The 23,113-nt window shown below is 38.1% G+C and overlaps 1 protein-coding gene across 1 annotated transcript; it reads right to left on the bottom strand.

Moving 5' to 3' along the window:
• Window positions 1-20,835: 20,835 nt before the first annotated feature.
• si:dkeyp-59c12.1 (Ras-related and estrogen-regulated growth inhibitor-like protein) lies at window positions 20,836-22,810 on the bottom strand. Its single transcript, XM_051381892.1, has 4 exons — window positions 22,719-22,810; window positions 22,574-22,627; window positions 22,415-22,491; window positions 20,836-21,948 (listed from the first exon to the last, which is right to left on the bottom strand). Exons 1-4 carry the CDS (start codon window positions 22,765-22,767, stop codon window positions 21,523-21,525), a joined length of 606 nt encoding a protein of 201 aa, XP_051237852.1. The 5' UTR covers window positions 22,768-22,810; the 3' UTR covers window positions 20,836-21,522.
• Window positions 22,811-23,113: the final 303 nt, after the last annotated feature.

Raw genomic sequence — 23,113 nt, 5'->3', positions numbered from 1 at the left:
AACCGGTGTCTGCATCCAAAACACCGGGTCACCGGGGTAACAGCTGCAAGCGTCATCTTTATTTTAATGAGTCTTCCCGAAGTGCTGCCTGGAGCTCCACGTTTTTAATTATGATAGAGGTAGACTTGGGCATGTGATGAGCAACATGATATGGTTTAAATTTTAAAGTGTTGTTCTCAGAATAAAAATACTTAAAACTTAACTTAACATTCGATTTCTTTGTCGTTATAGCAGGATCGGGTTCAATATGAAGGTTAAAGAGGCAACGATTCCCTTCCCAGATTCTCAGCAATTATTTTAGGTCACATTTAACTTAATTAAACATGATTGCACAACATCCAAAAATCTAGACCACATATTAAGTTCTGCTTTCATTATTTTATGGCACTAAGGTAGTACTGAACCGTATTAATTGTATGGATCAGTGTGATAACAATTTAATCAGGAGAGACGAATGATTGAAGTAAAGATAATTGCTTATGATGATTATTCTTTGGCGCTTAGACTCTACTGGGAGATTGTTGTGATGGAGGTGCTCCTGCCCTAAACGGCAGCAAGTTACATCCCCCATGGAGACAGCAGAGGTGAATTGCTCAGCGGTTCTGGCGTGCGCACCCAGTGCTGCACCGAAAATAATTACGGAGGAATAAATTCACATTGGGGCATCAGTACTGCTGACTGGAACTTTTCTCATGCAGTGAAACTTTATTGACACATGCTCATTGACATTCACACGCACATAGGTCAACACCCCCGCATCTCATTGACTGTTATCACTGTTCATCATTCACTACTTGAATGAAGTTTGGCCTTTGTGACAAAACAAAGATATTTCCACAAAGTGAGAGCACAGTTTTAATATATGTTAAGAGAGACACTGGTGGTGGTGGTTGTTGACTCTGCTGAGGCTGATGGAACTAACAAAGCTGATGAATCTGCAAAGACTAGGCAGTGATGGGGAGATGGAGGGGCTGGCATAGGAGAAGCATGAATGAAGGCAGAGAGAGGGAGAGAATCTTATTTAAGAAAGACATCAGCAAGAGAATAGGCTAAGGATGCATGTCCATGTGTTATTGACCAGCTGATGAGAACAGCTGATATCAGGATTAACAGTCTCTGATCTTGAAATTATGCATGCATGAGAGGAGTAGATGCAGGATGGAAAGAAAAATTAACAACAGGCCTGTATACAAAAGAATAGTCTTCCTGAACTTTCGCAGACTCATATAAAATGGTGCACCATTACACATTGAAACTATTGTGACCATCGGATCTCGAACACATCCATAAAAGTGAATTAAATTAAAAAAGTGTCATGGCAGTATACTTGAGCTGCTGTATTCATGTCCCAGACAACAAAAAGTTTCCTCTGAGGAAAATCTGCTCGATTCTAAACTGTCAGTGCATCAAAAAGGGAAGAGCTCAGCTAGGTTTAAAGGGAATAAAAGTGAATGTGATTGGAAATGATTGTCACAGCCTCTAACACACCCAAGTTTTTCTGATTTTTATAAACATAAACAAGTATTTGTCACTTGCTTAGGGCATCCTCGAGTATCTTCTTGTCTTTCTCTCTAACTGGATCTTTTCCAGCAGGATATGTCACAAACCACTGGGAGCATAAGAAATACGTTTATTTTGTCGCTTATGTTTAGTTGTCTAGCTCTCTATCCGGAAAGGAAAAAAGCTATTTTCTTTATACAGGCCATTAGATTACAAGGAAAGAGAAGATGGAGACATTAATGAAAGGAGAATGAGAGAGAGAATTGTGAGCAAGAATGTAGGAGAAGTGGACCTGAAGGGATGAGGGGAAGGGATTTGAGTTACTGTACATTTATGATTTCACAGTGTATCACAATGGTGCCTCACTGCTGGTGCATCCGAACAACACCTTGAACTCTCTTGACTAGAGGAAAACCAACCATAGAATATTTATCCACACCAGTGTCATGAGGGTAGTCTTAATACACAACTGTAAGGCTATGTCATTATCATGAAATTAATTAATTAATTAGGATGTTCAGTATCAGGACATATTACAATATGGCAAATGCTTGCAAAATCATCAAACTGATGTTCAAAGCATGAATTGTGAACGAGGTTAAGTTAGCAGTTCTCCCAGGACCCTTGTCCTCTGGTGGTCTCATAGTCTCAAAATCCATTGCATGTCAGTTGATTTGTGGTCATTTGTTTGGGAATATTCAGGGGGGGCCTGGGGTGACACTGGCACGAGTTACCCTTTACAGGCATGCCCAGATTATGCCAATCCCATGCAGTGTGTGCAAAAAACATGCAGTTTTTAGCATGTGGTATAAATGTGTTATTTTCACCTAGTGTAGCCTATTTGAATATTTCTGCATACTGGGGTCCATAAAAAGTATTGGAATACTATAAATTGGAAATGACTGGAAAGGTGAGACACATACTTAATGCATGCATATGTTGCTGCCCCACTTGTGCAGCCCCCGTCAAAAAAGTCTGGATACGCCACTGAGAATATGCACAATAAGATCACAATCTTAACTCAAATTTGAAAGGCCTCAAAGCTGTCTTGCACTGCTACCTGTCTTGTAGAGGAGAACTGTGTCCAAATGTACATATGTATATTCTTAAATAAATGTATTCATTGTTTAGAGTGATTATAATAAATATTTTAATAATAACAACTATTAAAGTACTACAAGAAATGTGTTGCTCCTATTGATGAGTATTGTTTGAGAACTCTGCAGCTCCTCTTGGCTCTACAGATAACCACTAAACCGCTGCAGTTGCTGGGGTTGCCAGCCAGGCAACTTCACAGTTTTGGTACACTCTCACAGCTCTCATAGTGTTGTTTTTGGTGTTTTTTTAAAAAAAAAAAAAAAATTAAAAACCACTGCACACTACCTGCTCATCACAAAATAGCAGGCAGAGAAAGTTAGTAGCTTTCTGTAGCTGAACATAGCAGAGCATTTAGCAGCTAAAAAGCTGGGTAATTCCCCTCAGGAACTGGTAGAGACCAAAAACGGAGCTAAAAGAGAGTAACTATTGGACTTACCTTTGCCAGGTGACCAGATATACAACTTCAAATGATAATGTTGTTCGTCTGCTGGATGTGTTAATAAGACACTGTTTGCTAACAAGTTTTCCCTACCAGCTCAAACACTAGTGATGTCAATATTGTCCCTAACAATTCCCTTCATTTTGTCAACTAAAATGTTTGTCCTGGCACCTTTTAAACCCTAGAAAATAAGTCTCAGTGGAAAATAGAGAATTAAAAAAGTGCAGGGACTGAATTCTACTGACTTACTGGTATGTTTGATCTGCAGTGAGAAATTAGCATTAAAAGGCTCATTTGGAATGATTGTGAAGACTGCTGACCTCTGCCCTAGAGATTTAATCCAGTCATGGTTCCACTGTTACATATTAAATGAGTTCAAACACATTAATAACAAACTTTAGTTTTTAATTTGTTCAAAATCCTTAATTTGGATAACAGAAGCAGCTCATAGTCACAATATGATTCTGTTAAAAGCTGATTAATGATACTATTGAATTATTAAATTGACCCGTCACTACTGGCTGCTACACATAGGAAACAAGGCTAAGGCCCTCATTCATCTATGTGGTAAGGAATAATGGTCACATGTGACAGACACAGCAGGATTGTCACAAATTGTAGCGTTGTCACAGTCAAAGATTTTTTTAGAGTGCACATTCTCCTACATATGTAGACTCCCTCCAGAATAAAGGTCGAAGTCTGCTCATCTTTTGACGCATTTAGTAAGTAGGTCATGCATCAAGAGCCACCAGAGGTGCAGAGCCCTGTACTGAAGAGTGTCAATGTGTGTCATATGTTGTATATACTGCAAATACCCAACATTAGCAACCCAAATGACATCACTGTGAGCAAACAAGCTAACTGACTCACATTTTATATCAAAATGTCAAATAATCTTTATAGTATTGATTTAAAAGCTGTCTTGTAGTAAAAACTGTTAGTATAATCCCCTCTAACTGAATATCACATGTGGTAGTTTTATCTTTTATATCTCGAGGTTATGAGATGGAGTGTTGACTATCTAACAGAGGCCAACTCGATGGCAGATGATTAATTTTTATTGATCTCACAGCTGCGAGTTACAGCCGACTCATGAGGAATATCAAGCCATCCTCGATGACTGTATTGTACGGGATTACTCAAATGGATACTGTCACTCGTCTCACTGGATTTAGTGGAATTTGCTGGTGAATTAACCTCTCTCTCAAAGAAACACATTGACCTCTTGCATTCACGCACAGTGGGGGAGAGAGATGGGCTGACGGGAGGAGTGTGAGACTATGAAGAGAGAAATTATCCACAATTTCATGCATTTTCCATATTTCACTCTCAGTGAGCCCTTTCTTCGTTTCACAAATCAGTATAGTAAGCCCGAGTTCATCTGAAAAAGAGAATGATCCTACCCACAGGCTATCAGCTCTATTTCAATACTACACCTAGTGTTGCTAACTGTGAACACAGTTAGCGATTTGCTTCAGGGCACTTATCTCTGTTGATCCAGTCCCAAACAGTGGCTGTAGAGACCACATCAAGCTGGATACAGTTTAAGTACTTTCTATGCATGTGATTTACATAAATAATGTAGTGAAACACCCGGAGCCTAGGATCCGGGCCACAACCCTGCAAAGGATAGGCGGTTATAGATAATGGATGGACAAAACACCAAGGCCCTCTGCCATCCATAAGGGGATACATGATGAAATAAATAACTAAAATATTCCACATATGTCGTGGCATCTCTCCAGCTACCAGTCCACACTCAGAGTTGTGGTACCAAGCCAAGCCCATACGGACTGAGCTACAGCCGCCCCAAGTAGCTGAATGCACTCAACACAGCATCAAATCCTCTTTGGATACTGTCACCGAAGTACTTGACTGTAAAGTGGGAAACTGAACCACCTCACTTGAATTTGTTTACCAGGGTGGCGTCATTATCGTCCTGGAATACAGGACCATCATGAAAACATATAGTTTGCACCACGGGATGGGACATATATACTCATTTGGTGTTACATAACCAGGCAGAATAATCATCAGACCTGATTGCTCCCATAAAATGGTTGCCCACACCATTATGGATCCCTCACACTGCTTAACAAACACTGTTGGTTGAATGTGACATTTGGGTCATGACAAACATAAACATGTATGCATGTAGTGTTGGAAACAGCTTGAATACACCCTGTACAAACATATCGATACATATGTGCATATACATATGTATGAATCTACATACTGTATGTGCAAAACCCCTGACTCATAGCTCAGGGGTCTGGTTTTGTGTTTCATACAACAGATTATGCACCTTTTTTACACTAATCAGTAGTTTGTCAATACTAGCCCTGCCTATTAAGGCTTTTTTTGAGACTTGAGATGAAGGTGATGACTAAATGCTGTGTTATTTTTAGTGGCACTATGTCTGTGGGAATCAAAGAAAAAACGATAAAGCCACACTTAGTCACTGCCACAAAAAACTTTTAATAATGAAAAAGTTTCAATCCTAGATAAATCTTTAAAGGTCAGAATATCTGAGAACTTGAATCAATTACATTTGTACTTTATGCTCTGTGGAATTCAGTAACCATCATATCAAGTGTTGGATGAGATGCACTTCCAATTTTTGTTGACATCTAGCTCTTGTCCCTATTATTTGAATAGGGCTTGCCAGATAAATGTAATGTATTTTGTAATAAATAATTATATATTGTGGGGGTTAGTACAAAATGTTCACTTGCTGCTTAATATATCTCACCCACCGACAGGTGCCATGATAGCGAGATAATCAGTTTTATTCACTTCACCTGTCAGTGGTCATAATATTATGGCTGATGCTATGCTAAAAATGAAGAAATGTTGGAAAATGTATTACGTATGGGTTCAGGCTGTTTCTCACTAAATGTGGCGGTTACATTTTATCAAGTTATTAGATAATGCAGTGTTATTACGTAAGACCCTCATGCACAAATTGCAGCTGCTGTTGCAGCGTGTCCATATTTGTCCTTTATTTTATAGGCATATGTTGAATATTTCTTAAAATACTCAGTTTACACGTACACTTTATGGAGACTAATCAATAGTTGTCAAATTTATCTCAGATGGAAATCATTCCATATGAACTTTTGAAATGCAGTGTATTGTACAGGTGAACCATTACATGCATTGTGTAAAAAAGGTGTTATATTCCTAATCCATAGACATTGTTCTACGAATGAAAGTCAATACCTCAAAATCAACCCACCCACGGAAAACCCAATTAAATGATATGGTTTCTACAGCTCTCTACCAGGAATAATAGATGGCATGTTCATGTAAATGGTGAAAATGGTGAGAGTGCCTATTACAGCAGGCAGTATGTACACTGTGTCACAGCACATTGGCTTTGAAAAAGAGTCTATCAATTAATCATATTTATTACCCAGGATGCACAAAGAAGAAAAAACAATTTCACACTTTAATTTGGCCATATGCCATCATTGAACATGCGTACTTCAGGGTCTTGAGAAAAAAAAGGTCAGTTTGTTCGCACCAGAAAGAGGAAGCCGCGAGCTAGTTCAGGCAGGTCAACTGAGCGTGCTGATTACACACATGACATGCCTTATTCCATAATCACAACCGAGCACACCCTTCCAATCTGGCGGTCTATTTAAACTGGACAATTCCCAGCTCGCCTCGCGTCAATGCCGCTCCCGCATCCGATGCGCTGCTGCTCTGTATTATTGCATCCGTTTGCTGCCGCTGCGCTGTAAGCCCCACCAACACCCCAGCATCCACCGAGGCTCCGACTGGGGTTAAGTATGCATCACCCCCAATATCCTATGTAAACATATCGTGGGGAGTGTGAGGTCGGAGCCAGACCCCAAAATCTAAATATCTATACTACTTAATAAACATTCCAAACGTGAGTTGGCACAAGTAGTTTATAATGGAGTAGAGTGAGGGTGACTCATTGCCTCGTGCTTTATTTGTTGGCCAGCAAAGTAAACATAAGAATAGGAACAATCAATGACAGCAAGCTTAAAGGACCGGAACAGCCCAATAGAGTGAGTGTTTGTTTTGGGCTACTGTAGAATAGTGGCCTCCATGGAAGGCGATCTGCACCATCTGTATGTATAAAAGGCTCATCCTAAGGTAGCAAAAACATAACGATGCAAGTTTTCAGCTGACACTAATGAAAACACTGTTACACATATTATATTCTATTTCTGCCAATAGAGCCTCCTAAACATTACACATACTGGACCTTTAAGGGATTCCCTTGGAAGCCTGACTCACTCACACACACGTGCAACTCAACACTTACCTGCTTAAGTTTTCAGATCCAGTAATAGCCGTGTGCATTAGCAATAGTTCTTAAAAGTGATCGTCGACAAACAATTTCGGATGTATTCAAATTCAGGATTGGCTTTAACAATTCTCAGTCTTCAGCATAAATGTAAAGGAACACATCATTTTAATATCAAATAATAACACTTCAGGCTCTTTCGTTGGCTAACAGAAAAAACCCATACAGCTAGGCAGGCTCATAGTACAGTTTTCCATACTACAGTTAAATGTGTCAGGAAAAATCGTCTTTCAGTCTTTCAATATTACCACCCAAAGCCTTTTTCTCTCTTTAAAGGACCAGTTTGTAGAATACAATGCCATTTAGTGGTGAAGTTGCAGAACCACATGAATACTGCTCACCATCCAAGCGTGTAGGAGAACTACGGTAGCCACGGACGAAAGGCCCTCACAGCCAGAGTTTGGTTTGTCCGTTCGGGCACAAAAACATGGCAGTTCAACATGGCAGACTCAATGGAAGAGGACCCGCTCCTCACGTGTAGTGAAGTGGGTGTGTCACAGGGGTGTGTTGTGTATTCTGTGGACTGCAGATACACCCTTCATCAGCAGAGACAACAACGGCGATTTTTTAAAAAATTTTGGTGTTTTAAAACATTTAGTTTTTAAAAGGAAGCTATGTTAAAAGTGATGGCACAACTTTTTTTTTAAAGTTCTGTTGTTTTTGCAGTTTGCACCATAAATCATTTTCACATGCTGCAACTGTTTATAAACCTATATAAGGAGAAAGAATAAAGAAAATAATCAAAAAAAAAAACGAATCTTCGATAAAGAATATCTTAATACACATTTTCTATGAGCTCTTTAAAATATGATAGTGCCTGACCATGAGGAGCCAGCGCAGAGAAGCTAATAAAGGGGAGATAAGATCTTCTTTTCCTAGTTCACACATGCAGCAGCATTCTGGATCAATTAGTCAGTGGTTGTATTTGGAACCGCCTACTACATGCTACCAACAAATGCAGTACACTAGCACAGCTAATGGCCAACCACTGCATATAAATGTGGATTTTTATGTTCACCGAAGAAAACAAAAAAGGGATTAAAGCAAATGTTATCTAGAATTTGTAAAGCAAGTTGCAGAGGCAGTCCCCACATCAGCCCTAAACAACTATATGTAAAATTATGAGCTTACAGCAGCATTCCACACACTTCATTTGAATACTTGAGACAAATAGTGTTTTAGGGCAGAAGAAGTAATTTCAATTTCAATGCTCATTCATTTGCATATATAGCTTAGTGGTTGTGTCAGTTGCAGTGAGGGAGAGATCAACTCTCTGGATTAGGTTTCCTATAGCTTGTAAATATTTAAATACTTTATTTGATCTTCTCCATCCATTTTTAGATTTTCTCAAATACGCAATGTCCCTGTAGTGAGGTTCGGATTATTTGGCTAAAGATTTCTCTATCTACCTTTTTTTAGGCTTAAAGAGTGAAAGAAAAAGCATCTATGCCATTTGCAGTGAAACCTTTTCTTCTCTCTTAATGGGGTGAGGCTTTATCCTATTTCACTCACCAGTGGTCCATAATAAGTATAAAATTATAAATGTTAATGATTTAATATCAATTGTGTCATCCTTTTGATTACAGTTATTTTAATTGTGGTGAAAACCCGGATAATTTGGTAGTCAGCTCGTTTAAAGGCACACTATGCAAGATTTTTACCTTAATATAACAGCTTCAAAGTAATTTCGATGGTAAACAAACTCGTAGTATAGCGAATCATCCCGATAGCAAAGCAGGAGAGGGCAGAACCAGCAATGCAAGTCTGATGTACAGGTATACAGGGGTGAGGAGATCAGGCCATGAGTGCAGAGACGCAGAGCCGTATATGGAGACGGCTCTGGTGAGTGGTATTTACAACAGTTAACGTTAAATACAAGTACTCCGCACCGACTCTAGGGGTAGCTGTTTGACAAAACCGGAAAACTGCATTGTATGCCTTTAAGAGTCATGTTAACAAAAGTGTAATGTGAGTTTGAGTTGCAAAAAATGTCCCCAGTTGTCTTTTACTGGTGTTGGTTTAGCCTTTTATGCAGGTATTCAGTCATAAACCAAAGTATTGGACCAATTCAATTGTTTTAACTGATGATGCAACTAAATGAAAAGTCACAGGATCATGAAATCATAGGGGATGGGAATCTCTGTACCAAATAGTTGCTGAGACAAATGGAAACCCCATGGATCAGGGATCACAAAAGTCTGTAGAGTTCATTTTCTGGGTACCATAAATGTCTGTAACAAATATGATGTCAGTGGATCCAGGCTTGGGGAGTAACGGATTACGTGTAACTGAATTACGTAATCAGGATACGAAAACAGGTAACTGTTATCGATTGCAGTTGCAGAAAAAAGTAGGTAACCAGATTACAGTTACATTTAGTGAAAATGGGGATCATTAGTAGGATCACAATCCTTAAACCCATCATACATATACATACATTTTAAAAATACACTGAGCAGAGGACACATTTTTTATGCTAAAAATCATGGTTTCTATTGTATTTTCTTATTGATTATTATGAAATTTTCTCTTGTCTTTATTTGCATATTTGGTGTTGAGGTAATCCAAAAGTAACGGGAAAATTAGTATGTGTAATGAATTATTTTTTTCAAGTGTCCCTCTCAACCCTGAAGTCATCCAATAGCTCTTGAGATATTTCAGTCTGGACCAAAGTGGAGGACTGACCAGCCAACCGACTGGCAATGTCAAAGGCATTTTTTTTTATCTACTGCTCACTCTATAATGACAACATGAATGGTGCACTACTTGTACTACTAAACTGTGCAATTGGATGCAAATTTCTAACACAAAATACGTGTATAGAAATGTAAATAGTGTAGTAAAGCAGCACCTATGTTTGAATGCAAAACCAATCTTCTCTCCTGCAATTGCCCTCCATACTCACTAAATGTGTATTGCTGTCAGCTTCTCAATGCAGTGTGCAGTAATCAGTATGCCCAGTATTCTTACCACATGTGGCACCCTGGCTGTGGACCCACACTCTGACACTTGGGAAATGAACCACAAACAGATTAATTTGTTGTGCTTCAATATGAGCCCAAAATTAAATGCATGCATTTTAAACAACCTCTGCTGTCGCTAATCCTTTTCCATTCAGACCATGTCACCACATACAATGTACTTCCAGTCACAACATATTGACGGTTTTTAATATTAAGATTGTAAAACAGACAGATAGACAAAGAGATCATAGATAAATAAAAGCCAACAAATAAACATATACAGACAGACAGACCAGCAGCAAGAAATAAATGAACCACTTTCATTCAGTGAAGCTTTCACTGGGCAGGTTTTTTTGGACAAAGATGCCCTCGTGTGGTTATTTTTATAAATTCAGTGTGTGACCTAAAGGCAGACTATTTTGAGACAAAGAAACATCCCACTAAAGAGTTCAAGTGGGAAAGGGCAGTTACGGTAAAGGCTCTGTCACACCAGGTTCGATGCTTGGTGCATCAGAGGAGTGGCTGCTGTAGTCTGTTGCTGCACTGAACTGCATTAAATGTGCAGCTGTTAATGTCATTGTGATCATCCTTTATGTGCATTAGCTGGTTTTAATGTTAATATAGCATAATAACATAACACAAGATGTCAATAAAGCTTAGTTTTTTTTTACATAGCCCATACAGTGTATTTATCTTTCCCTTTTCTCTTGTTAGTTACTGCCTTGTAAGTTTATTTGTATTCACATATACAGTTATGTATATGTTTGTGTAATGTCAGCTATTAAAGTGTGAGTAAACATTTTTTAAGTACATAGGCAGTAAATCAAAGGAGATCAGATAAATCTGTATATAGAAACATATTACGGGCTTTCACTGTGAGAATTCTTTCTTCCTATAAATCAACAATACTCATCCTTGGTACAAAAGGCTGCAAAAGCACCTCATGTGAAAATAAAGAAAAATTATTTCAATCAAATTTTAATGATTGAAATGATAATTTTTTAATTTAATTTTGAAATCACACCATGAGATCGAATCCTTATGCATCATGTAAACAAAATGAGCTTTATGAGTATGTGAATAATTTAGTTGCCAAAATCTGTTGCATAACCTTGAATTTGTTTTGGTTATGTGATGCCCCATCTTATTTATCCTTCATCAGATGTTTCAGCTAATTATGATAAGCGATGATGGCAGGTAGAAAGTCATGCCCCACTTCTAATTTTCCTGTCCAGCAGATGAGTGCTTTCCCTGTTCGTTCCAAATATCTGATGTTTCCGGGGAACAGGAGTCGGGGCTGCTGGCCTGCTGCCTAACTCTAGAAGACTTTGGACTCAGGACAGCACTTTGTGCAGTGAAGCCTACAATCAGATGGCTATCAGCTTGCTCAAGCACACAAACAAACAAGCATTAAGGGACCTGGTCTTGCACCTCTTATTTGTGTCATTATTTTAGGAACTGTAGTCAGCTTTACCTCCGCTCAAAGTAACAAAGTTATTATTCACTGTGTTAGATTAGGCTTTTAGTACCAATCACATGTTGACAAGATCAACATGTACATTAGAAAACTTTTATAAAACAATTATGGTTTCTATTTTAATGTAAAAAGACATTTTGATATCCAGGGTGCTATATATGGGGAAGGCGCTACAAGAAAATCATATTCCTTTTTCTTTCTGCCTAACTATGACCACAGTGAAATCCATCCTTAGGACGTCAGTGAATGTAAAGCCACTATAGAATATGAATAAAAATCAAAATTTTATGACATTGGAGCCATTTTCATTCAGGTTTCTGAGATTACCGCAGTGTTTATGATGACTGATGAATTCCTCATTTCCCTTGACACCAAGGTGACTGCAGTTTCCCCAAATCTGTTACACCTTTTCTGCTTTTGACATTGTTGATTGCATTCTGCTCATTCACTTAGGAAATTGGTTTTGGCTCGCTGATACTGCCCCAAATTTGATTAAATCACATTTAGATGAGAAATTCAGTAGTGAATGAGGGTACTTAATTTAACCCCAGCATCAGCATAAAGTGGCGTTCCCCTAGGATCACCGTTTGATCACGTTTTAAAATGAGTCAGAGGTCTGTTAGCACACAACATGAATGTGTTTGGGTTGAATTATAATGTGGTTTATAATCTGTGGAGTTTGCATATATTGTCCTTTCATTGTGTGAGCCTTGTCCAGATGTTCTTTTTTCCTCCACAGTCCAAATACATGCAGAATATCAACTGAAGCTCTAAATTGTCCTCAGGTGTGATAACAAGTCTGTTTATATAATACATTTCTAATAGCCAGTAACCACAAGAACAGAAAATTACTATGCAGATGCTATTCATTTAGCAAAAACAGCCTAAAGGATTGCTCGCTGTTTTTCAGTCATTACCAGGAAATATGACCGTATTTTCAAAATACTATAAGTGACATTGCCTCAAGTTCTACTTAACATTTGACTTTTGGATGTCTTGCTGTGTGACCCTGGATGCATTTCGTAGAGAAATTCTTTGTGAATGCAATCAATGGCATTCTTCACATTCAGTACACATTCCCTGCAACTCCCCTTTACTCAGCATAATTCAGAGGATAAATATCAGACAAAGGGCTGTTACACAACATCAGACCCCTGCAGTAAGGTCAGCTTGGCAGTCAGCCAAGTCCGTTTAAATGTATATACATACTGAGAGGACACGTTTGGTATGTATAGCATAATATATAGGCTAAAACATGTTGAGCCAAGCCACTATTAAAGGGTAAATCCAGGATTAAACAATGTTTACATTCTTCATGTTGCTAACATTTCAGAGGATAATAAAGTGACTTCAGGGATCAGAGTCAAGTGATTCAACTGAAGCATTTCCCTGATATGATATAGAGATTTTCCGAGACAGAAGTTCACTTGGCAATGATCTGAGAAACATACTTGGATGTTCAAAGAACATAAATCAAAATTATACTGATATAAATCTACTTAAAAATTAATAACCTGGCAAGTCATCAGAAAGACACATTTGATGTTTGATCTGATTTTTGTTGCATGCACAGACCAGAGTTTGGCAACATTTAGGACAGTTTTGTGACTATTTCTGTCACAGATCTTTTCAAACCACACCTACACAGTCGTGATGAAGTTGATTTTGAGTGTTAAACAAGTTCAAATGTATTAAGTATATAAATAATAAATAAGGATGTTTGGTTTTTGCTTATTTAGTTAAATACTTAAAGGTCCAGTGTGTAACATTTAGGATAATCTATTGGCAGAAATGGAATATAATATTCATAGGTATGTTTTCCTGAATATAGGAATTGTTGTGTTTTCTTAGAATGAGTTGTGGGTTTTTCTACAGTAGCCCAGAACAAACACAGTGTTCAGGCAGTTGCAATTTGCAACTTAAACGCTAGATGCCACTTAATCCTACACACTGGTCCTTCAAGATCTGAAACCAAGTCTTCAGGGACTTTTTGTAAATCATCAGTTAAGAGTCTTTGCTGTTGCTTGGCAACTCCACAGTGACATCATGACTCCAGGAAGTTACTGCAGGCCAAGAAAGAGTCTTGCACATTCAAGACAGATTAAACAAATGAGATATGAGTCACATCAATCTTAAATAAAAAATTGTTTGAATAAACACCACACATTTATGTGATGTTGGAATTAAAAATAAAAAACATGTACAGTAGTATTAAATACCTGCAAGCCCTCTTAAGTCTATCAGCCTTCAGGCAGACTTCTATTTGCAGATACATTATCTTTTTAAGGAATGTTACTGTGCTATTAAGACTTTAGTCTGAAAAGTTAAAATATCAATATGTCTGTGATGCCCTGTTTTATGTGTGCCTCTGTGTAAGAACACCTGGGAAGTTACCGCAGGCAGTGTCTGCTGCAGGGGGGCACTCTTTCGACCTCGCTACGCCCATTAAGATATGATGAGTCACTCATCCCCATGCCTGATTTAATTTACCGGCTCACGTGCGAAAATCTGTCTCACTTCCCCTCCACGTGAACCCCTCATGTGAGAGGAAACATTTTCCCAACTCAATCACCCATTTTATATTAGATCAAAGCATTATCAGCTGTGCCCTCCAGACATGACTACACTACACTCAGTGGAGTATCAGGTTATTAAAGGCTCAAACGAGCAAATTATCTCTTGATCTGCAGGATCCCGTTATTTATGCATTCAGATGCCAAATCCAAATAGCCTATTTTACCGTTTAATTATACTTGATGGGAGAAATGTTTAAAGAAATGTGTGATCCTTTTCAGTCATCATGTAAGTTAAGAATCTTTTTAGAAACTTTCGACTGCAGTGGCATTATGAACTAAATGTATGCCAAAATCAACATGCAGCGATGACTGACTGTAAACATGTTATCAAAGGTTACCATGTAGCTCAAGAGAGAAGTGTCTTTATGATGAATGTCAGAGATGCTCTCTGGTACAAAAGTCCAGCAATGTTCATGTCAACATTTAGAAAAATAAGCTGTACCTTTTAGTTTGTTCACATAAACCTATTAAACACATTTAGAGCACTTGACATCTTGTCAAAATAAACCTCTGCCTTTAGTGACAGTTTGTAACAAGACAAATGGAAAAAGTAGACATGCTATAATATATGCAAAGTGTTTTCATGTAAGATAAGCCACTTAATCCTAACATGAAAAAGTACAAAGAGCTACTGAACTTTGTACCCCCACTACTTTCACTGCTGGGGGCTGAATTATGGTTACACTATGTGTACACACCAGGACCTTGTTTGGAAAGCTGTTGAGCTTTAGATCGCTGCAGGGGGTCCTTAAATCTTTGCAGGGGAGCTTAGCAAAGGCGAAAGGGACACAAGCACAAGGGATAGTTGGCATTTTTGAACAGTTAACACATTTCTTATTAAATCTGAAAAGGCTCATTGAGCACCTTAGTTTGTTTTACAGTCCACACATTCCAGACCCCCTATGTAAATCCTTTATTAGGAAATTGAAAGTCATTGAAAGTCTGTAATGCCACAAGGTAAGAGTGTGAGTCTGTCACAGCTGAAAGGACATTAGGTTCTTGCAGATTGTTGTATGACAAAACTCTGAACAGTTTCCTCCTTGACTGGTTGGTTTAGTGAATTGTCCAGCATTGTCCTACAAGGCTAAAACTTAGTAACTACATATTTGTTCAAGGCCTGACTCTGACTCACGGTTTACAATTTAAATGAATAGTTTGAAATGAGAAGAATGATACCACTCTAATGTATGCTCAATAACTAATTAACACCTTTTATCACATCTGTTTAATCTGTACAGACACCAAAGTGTACAAACTGTTTTACAAGGGATTATGTGTGGGACTATTACTTGGATAGTAAATATAGAAAGTGAGCAAACATATTTACAAAAATGTCAAACTATGTTCTTTTAAAAAAAACATTATTATGTTAATTGTATAATTTAGAATTCTATGATTTAATGTATAATTTCTGTGAAAGCAGCATGTAACAACAAAAAAGTAACTTCAAAAAAGAGCTAGAACACCAGTAACTGATCTCTGCCTTGGTGAACTCATATTTCCTGCAGACTCAGCAAACATAGAAAAAGTTAAAATCATTTGTTTATTTATACTTCTTCATAAAGAAGAAGTACATAATTTAAACATCTTGGTAATTCAGTTTGTCAGTCTACATGAATAAGTATAATACAAATAGTGGATGCAGAGACAGACTGACAGAAGCTATAAACTAAAAACCGTCCAAATAAAGTTAATTTAAGCCTTTATAGACCATTTTTTCTTACCTTCTGTTTTTGACTATTTGACTGAAGTGTCATACTGCAATTTTCTTTCATTAAAAGGTCTTTATTAGTAGTACAAAAATAATTCACACACCCTGTAAAATCACCTTATAAGAGACATTTTTAATTCATATTTGTTCATTTGTGTGTGCTCAGTACAATACTGCCTTTATATTCAGCACAAGGTATTGACTGATTTTGATAAACTTACGACAAGTCTCACCTTCTCCCTTCGTTTTATTTCTTTGTTTACCATGTCGCTGAACTTGCTGACCTCCTACCACATTTAAGTTGCTTACGCAGTAATGAAATAAGGCCTCTTTTATTTAATAAGGTAAAAGAAAATTACCTTGTGTTACTGTATTGATCAGCTGTTATGTCTCTGGAAAACGTGCTGCCAGGAAACAGCGTTCAGTGGATGTCTTACATTTTGGTGCATTTTTATTACATTTTGGATGTCAAAGTCGGCTATACAGTTAGAGAATCGAGAAATCTTTTCATGCTGTCGATATTCCTTGTAAAAAAAAAAAAACATATGAAGATTGGTTGCACAGTTTACTTTCATGTCATTTTTTATTTTTTTTCTTTGAAGCCACAGCGACATCGACCCTCTGATTACCTGCAGGCATAGCTGGTACAACAATCATCAGCTGCCTTTTGATGATGCCATTGCAGATGCTCAGCTCAGACATGCTGGAAAGAATACATAGACTGTGTATTATGTTTTGAAATTAAAATGTCCAAACTATTTAGGATGGTAGCATCATTGTTTGATCTGGATTTGTTTAAAGGCCTTGAGTACTTTCTGGGAAACGTTAAGAAGTGCTCTTTACACATGGATACTGCCCTGTTTACTCAAGTGACTTTGACTTCAAATATTCAGTCAGGGTCCAGTGGCTTTGTTACTATTTGACAAAATGTTAAAAGGTTAGAGTCACAATATGTGTCTGATGCACAAGACCATCATTTCAGGAGCTGCCACACTCCTGGGATTCAATTTACTGAAATGGTGTTGCAAACAAACACCTCCAGGAAGGCTGCAGTGTAAAAACAGCTTCCTGTTTTGAAGTCAGTGTGTGTGCGTGTGTCTTGTGTATTTTAATGCAGATGGAGTTACCTTGTATTGAAATGTGCTCGAAAAATAAAATGTGAAAGTAGTATAATGATGTGAGGATTGGTTTCTTGGCCTGTGGCCTGTTTAAAGGCAGGTTGTGAATTTTGTTGTGGACCACAACTTCTATTTTTCCAATGAAGCACTTCCCCTCACCAGGTAGTCTCAGGAATAAGATATTAAGTACTGAGTTATCTAAATAGAGTTCCTAAATGTTGACTCAATAGATCAATGTGCTGATTTCCTGAAAATCTTCAGGAACTGCACTTGACAGATGCACAAGTATAGAATATTCGCTGCATTTACAGCTTAAGCTTATTAGTAGCATTCAATTCAATTCAATTTTATTTTATTTGTAAAGCGCCAATTCATAACAAAAGTAGGTCTAGACCGTACTCCTTATGAAATTATTTACAGAGACCCAACAGTTCCCACCAGGAGTAAGCACTTGGCGACAGCAACAAGGAGAAACTTAATTTTAAGAGGCAGAAACCTCAGACAGACCCCGGCACTAGGTGGGTGGCCGTCTACCTCGACCAGTTGGGGTTATAGAGAGAAGGGGGTCAGGGGCAGAGGTGTTAGGGGATGGGTGGTAGAGAGATAAGGACAGAAACACTGACAAAAGTTCACAGCACCAACAATAGCAACTACTATACTGGTAGAAATTACTAATGACGATGACAATGACAATAGCCACAATGATGGGGAATGATGAATAATAATCGTAATCATAATATCAGTAATATAGGCAGTATGGGTCAAGCGGGACCATGGGAGCAGGCACGTGAAATATATATATATATATCGATCAGAGCAATACAAAATACATGTGCAATGATGCACAGATAATTAACAGAGAATACAATTCAGAATAAGTATACCATAAACTAAGATAGATAAATAAAAACAATGACACTTGACACTTGATCAAACATCATCCCGGTTCACCCTTCGAAATATTCCAGTTATGATCCCTACTGCCTTCAATGAATTGATCCCCTGAACAGTTTTTAAAAAACGTTTTACGTTTTAAAGCTTTCAGTCAGAAATCTTCTTCAAGTATAAATGTTTAAAGGAGGTCCGTGACTGAAAGGTACCTGTTTGTTAAATACAGAGGGAACCTGATGCTGACCTGCAGTATGAGTTCAGTGTCAGGTTACAGTTTTCTACACAAGGTCTGATACTACATAAACATATATTCTGTAGATCTCTGTTAAAGGTTTTCTGGCACCTTGACGAATTGCGTCATGTTCACCAGCAATAAAGGTATACCAGAAAAAGTTGCCCCTGGGTAGATATCTGAGGTGTGGTGTGAGAGGCTTGAAGAGTGGTAGCTTTCTTTAAAGGCTGGAGAACAGTAAAGCACACACGACTACTCTTTATTGGTTCAGATGTACTGATTTTCATGGAGTGTCAAGTGTCACATGCTGTATGCTGTACCGTTAAATCAGGGGTCTCAAAATGGCAGTCCCCTCCATCCAACTGCGACAGGATTACAAAAATATAAGATAAACCAAGAGCAAAATTATTTATTATTATTTTCTAGTTGTTTTATGTTAATTTAAACTACCTCTTTATATACAGTTAAAATACAAAAAAGAATTATAGTTTTAAAAATGTAGTATTTTTATCAAGTACTATCTATTTAGATAACTCAGTACTTGATAATATTTAGTTTGGAGCAAAAAAATGGCAAAGGTCAAATGTGTCCGCAAATGCGTGTTGATAAGAGGAGAGCAGGTTTCAGGCCTGCATTTGTTGTTTAGCTGGGAATAACAAAGATGATATAAGATGATGTTATTAAAATATATAGAAACTGCTGTTGGCATTTTTGTTAAGTATGAAATAATTTCAGAATATTGCGCTTTACATGTAGTAACATTGAAGTGGACCTTCTATGAGATGACTATACCAGCAGTTAGAAATTTGAATTTGAGACCTCCTGCATGAAATGTATGATACATAAAACATGTTGGACAAGCAGCCAAGAATATTGTGCCCACAGTGCATTTTCATGACTCTTGGCCAGGGCTTTATACCGTACCTATAATGCATTTAATGGTGTTAAGTGCTGACAAGTGCCCTTTTACATCTCTTTACCAACACTAAATGGCAAAATGCGCTCGCCTTTTTTTTCTTTTTTTCATTTCAGGCGTCATAAATGTGCATGTTGTACACAGTGTGTTAAATGTCACAAATGTATCTTTTGTAGCAGAAAATGCTTGTCAAGTGTTTCATTCAAGGGTTGTGAATTTAAGATGCTAATGCAATATTTTAATTACATCCTAATTCTCCCAAATGTATTTTCCTCCACACAGCTCATCTCCTGAAATTATTTTCATCTCAAACTGAAAGATGTGGTGTACAAACATCCTGTGTACACATTTATAGTTTTCTGTAAATCTTGTTTCATTCCTGTGTCAGTGTCATTGTGGTGGAGACACATGATTTCAGCTCCATTAAAGCTGAAGGCAGCTCTTTCAGGTGGAACATCCTTGTCAGGGTGGTGTTATTATTCTGGTTCCTGTTGTGAAGCGACCCAGAGGGGTCAGAGACTGCAAGGACCTGCAGGGGCCATACTGCCCCAGTCTTACTTTGTTAACCTGTACCTTGTTTCTGTCAGATTCCTCATACACAATAGAATAGAAACACGGGGGAGCTGGCACCAGATTACCTGCCATTTGCCCTCCGATGCTGCTGCCTTAATGGCAACAAAGATGGACATCTTCCCTAATGACGGGGGTTGAAGGGAGGAAAAGAAGAATAGATGTCCCTGCCACATAATGTTGAGGGTCAGACCAAGTTCACTGGAGCAAGCCAGCGACAAATTAGCTGAATTTTTTAGGGAAAATGGTCTCCTAGTTTCAGAAAGGATAGGATGAAGTTTTAGCATGATTTAAGATCTAGACTGGAGGACAAGTGAGAGGATCTATTCAAGTATTTAAATGTTTTGTACCCAGTGTCATTTGTGTGGACCCCATTCAATACATTTAGTGTTCAGCGGTTGTTGCAGGTCTTTAAACCTGCCACGGTTGCTTTTTGCAAACTATTTCATGCAGCAAATACATTCAATCTCATTCTTATTCCTAAACAAATACTCAGTTAACAATTACTTGCACCCAAAAGAGTTGTGTAATTGCTGTCTGAAGAGCATGTTTGATAAAAGCAGTTCAATATTTCCTACGCATCTCTGATCTTGGACTAAACAACCACAAAAGTGAAAACTGGAGTTAGTCAAAACAGTCACAGCCCTGCTCTCAGCCTGTGAGGAGGCAGGTCCACTTAAGGTTTTCTGGCTGATTCACAAGTCAGAGTCCTTTCCTCCCTGTGCCCATCAAAGAAAGATACACATTTTCACAAATAAGGATGCTAGTTCTGGCCAGCTTCTCTAGATATAAGTCATTGGCGGGTCCCATCAGACCATTGCTTTGGGAGAGTCTCTACCAGATCCAGCCTCATTGACCTGAAGCTGATCCATTATCATCACTTATGATAATGGAGCCTTATGGGGGTCAATAAATAATCACATTACTGGGAAACAAACATTTGAATTTTAGAATCAACATGAATGAAAATCAAAATGCATATTTCTACATTTAATGCTTTAATAAATCCTTGTCAGTCATAAAACAAAGTTAGATTCATAAATATAGAAAAACAATTTGTTCTTTTGCTTTACAGTGTTTAGACTTGAATAAATACAAATAAGTATGTTTTACTTTCTAGAATTAACTACAGGATTGAGCAGGACACTTTTCAGTCCCTTTTTCCAGCAGTACAAAAGTCTCACTTGTGAACTGAAGAGCTGTCTTTAGTCTTAAGACATTATCTTTGGTCATCATCGTAAGTAAAGGCACATTTAATTCGTGCAAAGAATTTCATCCACAGCTGGTATATATCCTAAACATATTGCATACCTTCTTGCACATAATAGCATATATATCTGCATAATGAATGAGACTATAGTATTTCATCAGTTTTGTGTAGCTTGTCGCTTGAAGTGCAGTTAATTTCAAAACCGATCACCAAAAAACATCTGTAACCTCTGTGACATTGTTTTGTCTTCATGTTTTCTGAAGCTTAATGGCTTCTTTTCTTCTCTGGAGTCTTTCCATGCTTTTTATTTAAACGCAGCTCCTTTCTCTGTAGCGTCTCTGCCCCAGGAGACTTCATTGTTCCCTTGGACAACGTAACATGTGTCACATCTATCAGACTGTGATATCCATCCAGTCAAATACACATAATGTGAAGCTTCTTCTTCATAAAAAACAAACTCCTCTTCTGTCACAGTCTTACTAAAAGGAGTCCGTCCGTCTCCTGGCAAAAACGGCAGACATGCTTTTCACTATGCCCTTGAACCCCAGAGGCCTCTTCGCGGTCAGCTTGGCGTCCCTCATCCTGTCCACCAGCCCATGAAACACCATGAGCACACTGTGGTAGTTCTCGGCCGCCGACACTTCATAGAAGTGGCAGTCTGTTTTGAGAGCCAGCAGCCAGCCCTCCTCGCTCAGCACCGTCCGTCTGTGGTGCAGGTCCCTCTTGTTTCCCACAATCACTATGGGCGCTTTGTCGGCGTTCAGGTAGTCTTTGGTGGATTTGATTGTCTGAATGAGCCGGCTGACGGTGTTGAAACTGGCCCTGTCACAGATGCTGTAGACCAGAACGTAGCCATCTGCCCACTGGACCTTCTTCTCAAAGAGTGACGTCCCCACGGACAAATCCTGTAAAAATCTGACATTTAAGTTTGTCTGCAGCAACAGCCAGTTCAGTTTTTCTATTTATTTGTATGTTACTTTGTACCTCTATGTCACTACATTTGAAAGATGTTATACACGAAACATCTTCTTCAAAAATATGATACATTATTTAAGATCTAAGCTAAAATGATCTGAAACAGTTAAATGTTGTGTACACATGTCAGTAATGATAAAATAATACAAAATATAAACTATATTATAACAGTATGAAAGGGACTTTTATCTATACATTTGATACTTAATGCACATTAGGCTAAACTTACTAAACTATACTTCATTTTTGAAGAAACCTTAATGGATTATTATTAAATTGTATTTCTACTTTTACTTAATTTGAGGATTTGAGGAGTACTTGTACCACTGGTAACTGCACAGCATGTCAGAAGAATAGTCAGATACTGTCAGATACTGTATTTATACATCTCCTTACCTCAGAATAAGGTGAGTCCCAAATATTGAGAGCGGTTTCCCTCCCATCGACCATAAAGCTGTGACTGTAGATGGATTCTGCACAATAACATAAAGTTAAGTTAATGGAAAGTTAGATCAAGTTAAAAGACTGCACTGCTTCGATGTCAGTAAAACTTACCAATATCTCCATACTCTCCGATGAATCTCCGGGTTAAGAGGCGCACTGTCAGAGCTGAAAAACAACCATATTTACTTTAACACACCATGTGCAACAGAAACATGAGTTATATAAAAGAATTTCTTCTCCACAGAAAAGTTTTTACCTGATTTCCCGACACTTTCTGTCCCCATGACAACAATGTTGGCATCCATTTTCAGTGAAACAGTTGTGTCGAGCCGCTCAGCTCCGTATGAGGCAGAGGAGGCTGCTGCTGCCGGCTCCCAGCACTTATTATAGGACAGACCAGTGGGCGGGGTAAACATTTACCACCATCAATAACAACAAAAACAGCAATAATTCAGCGGTGTCTCCCTCACGTGGCCGAGCTCACGCGCCTGTCTGTGGGCAGGATCTTGCGTCAATGAATGGAAATAAAGAAGTCTAACTAATTCTTTTCTTTAGTGCTATATGATATTACACTGCAGTTATAATAATTGTAAATGTTTTCTTCCTTTTTCTTATAGGCTTACTGCTTGACATGGCATTTTAAGGAAATCA

Source organism: Dicentrarchus labrax, unplaced genomic scaffold (genome assembly GCF_905237075.1).
Source record: "Dicentrarchus labrax unplaced genomic scaffold, dlabrax2021, whole genome shotgun sequence".
NCBI lineage: Eukaryota > Metazoa > Chordata > Actinopteri > Moronidae > Dicentrarchus > Dicentrarchus labrax.
This window is presented reverse-complemented; position numbering and strand designations above follow the sequence as displayed.

Coding starts and splice junctions, on each gene's coding strand:
- si:dkeyp-59c12.1 (XM_051381892.1), bottom strand. CDS start 22,767: ATGGATGCCAACATTGTTGTCATGGGGACAGAAAGTGTCGGGAAATCA. Junction 22,492..22,573: donor CGGAGAGTATGGAGATATTG/GTAAGTTTTACT, acceptor GTTATTGTGCAG/AATCCATCTACAGTCACAGC. Junction 21,949..22,414: donor GGGACTCACCTTATTCTGAG/GTAAGGAGATGT, acceptor AGATTTTTACAG/GATTTGTCCGTGGGGACGTC.